At 46.4% G+C, this 2,120-nt stretch overlaps 1 protein-coding gene across 1 annotated transcript in view; it reads right to left on the bottom strand.

The window, feature by feature from the left end:
• The window catches only part of CFAP53 (cilia and flagella associated protein 53), a 21,134-nt gene that overhangs the window by 6,960 nt on the left and 12,054 nt on the right, over window positions 1-2,120 (bottom strand). Inside the window, exon 4 of the mRNA XM_017734338.1 lies at window positions 8-234. Within this exon, the coding sequence (XP_017589827.1) occupies window positions 8-234 (227 nt within the window). The remainder of the gene's footprint in view (window positions 1-7; window positions 235-2,120) is intronic.

Raw genomic sequence — 2,120 nt, 5'->3', positions numbered from 1 at the left:
TCTCAGCCCCCACCCAGCATTTCCCGGATCCGCGCTGCCACTTCCTGTGCCTTCAGCTCTGCTTCCTGATCCTTAGCCAACAGTTCCTTCTCACAAATCTCTTCCAACTTCTGCTCCTGCATCTTCTCTTCCTTTTTCAGCATCTCCTTCAGAGTATGCTGGGCCAGCTGGCAGTCACTCAGCTCCTTCTCACCCCTTTTTTTACAGTGTATGCGATATTCTTCACATCGGTTTCTGGAAGGCAACATAAGAGTTTTTAAAAAAAAGTCTCAAAACAATAAGCAGGTCCGGAGGTGTGTGGTGAATGGAGGCTCCCAGCTCATCACTGCTCAACAGACAGCAACTCAGGATGCCAAGTTATACCCCTGGTCTGACACTGATTCCTTGTGAGGCCTAAGGAACCACAGAGAGCCTGATTTGATGCAGGTTTTGATATTAATTTTAAAACGTCTAAATCAACTTCCTCACAAGGGGAAGCGAAGAGGCAGCAGAGACCTCTGCTCTCCATGACAGGGACAGGACCCAAGGAAATGGCTGGAGCTGTGCCAGGGAGGTTTAGGTTGGATATCAGGGAAAGGCTCTTCCCCCAGAGGGTGCTGGGCACTGCCCAGGCTCCCCAGGGAATGGGCACGGCCCCGAGGCTGCCAGAGCTCCAGGAGCGTTTGGACAGCGCTGCCAGGGATGCCCAGGCTGGGACTGTTGGGGTGTGTGTGCAGGGCCAGGGGCTGGAATGGATGATCCTGGTGGGTCCCTCCCAACTTGGGATATTCTGTGAGTGTAAATGAACACAAAATATATCCACACATTATAAACACAATGTGTACTCACTCTCCATGTAGCTGGAACATGCAGGGGGGTGGTGTGTGTATATATACCTTTTATTAACACATAAAACACATGCAGACTACACTTATTCAAACATAGGTTGGTCTGTATTCAAATGAAGACTTAGAATAGGTTTGTAAGTCACCTGAAAGCTCATTTATATTCAGAAAATGCTGTGAGCATGGAAATGTGGGTTACACAGTTGAGCAGGAACCACTAGAAATTATTAATTTTTTTAAGTGAAGTTCTATGGGATAATTCAGACAAGTTGCAATAAAAGCCTGGAGAAGGCAGAAAGTCAAACAGGTAATGCAAATTTCAATTTTCATTTGCTCTCTGCAACTGAGTTGCACATAAAGAGATAATTTATCTTCAGTTGAAGAACTGAACTAATTGCAGATTCTGCTTTTATTTTTGCAAACAAAGCAGTATTGAGATCAACACATGCCATCAAACATTATTTAATTTGAACACTCTGCAAGCATTTTAATTCTGTTCTATAAACAGGATATAGATTTTCATAAAGTCAGAATGTGAAACTGGCAGATGAAGGTGAAGACCTGCAAGTGTGAAGGATCTATAAGCTCTGAGGATGTGTGACAGACACATGTGCATGCTCTGAAGTGAAAAGATACCTCACAATATCATGCTGAATGAAACCATCTTCTACAGATTATTGCAAAGCTATTTAAGAATTCACAGCAGACATCAGAAGACATCATAGCCTGAATCGTGAACAACTTCATGGCAGCAGTAGTTACCTGCACAATGTGTAATACTGTGACATTACACAAGCTTTAGCTGACTATCCTGTGTAGCAAAAATATTAAATATTCATCAGGCAGCTACCTCAATGATGTTACCAATCTCCTTATCAGGGTAGTTATTTAATTTTCAGAGCAGAGGTCTCACCACATTTTCTCCCTGTTGGCGTTCAACCCTTGCTGCCTCACATTTCACTGGGGAAGAAAGCATCTCTCCCTTCATGCTCTGGGCTAAAGCACCCAGTGCCATGGAGCCTGTGCTGAAAGATGAAGGGCACTATACACCAACAATGAAAGGGACAGCACTGCTGTGAAAACATTTCCATTTTGCTTGGTATGTGCTGAACCTGCTCCAGCCCTGAACCCCCCGTGCCCTGGGCTGATCCCCAGCGTGGGCAGCAGGGCAGGGGGATTCTGCCCCTCTGCCCCGCTCAGGTGAGGCTCCACCTGCAGAGCTGCCCCAGCCCTGGGGAACAACAGCACAAGGACCTGGAGCTGCTGCAGCCCATCCCGAGGAGGCCACCGCGGAGC

The sequence above is a fragment of the Corvus brachyrhynchos genome, unplaced genomic scaffold (genome assembly GCF_000691975.1).
Source record: "Corvus brachyrhynchos isolate BGI_N302 unplaced genomic scaffold, ASM69197v1 scaffold285, whole genome shotgun sequence".
Lineage (NCBI taxonomy): Eukaryota > Metazoa > Chordata > Aves > Passeriformes > Corvidae > Corvus > Corvus brachyrhynchos.
This window is presented reverse-complemented; position numbering and strand designations above follow the sequence as displayed.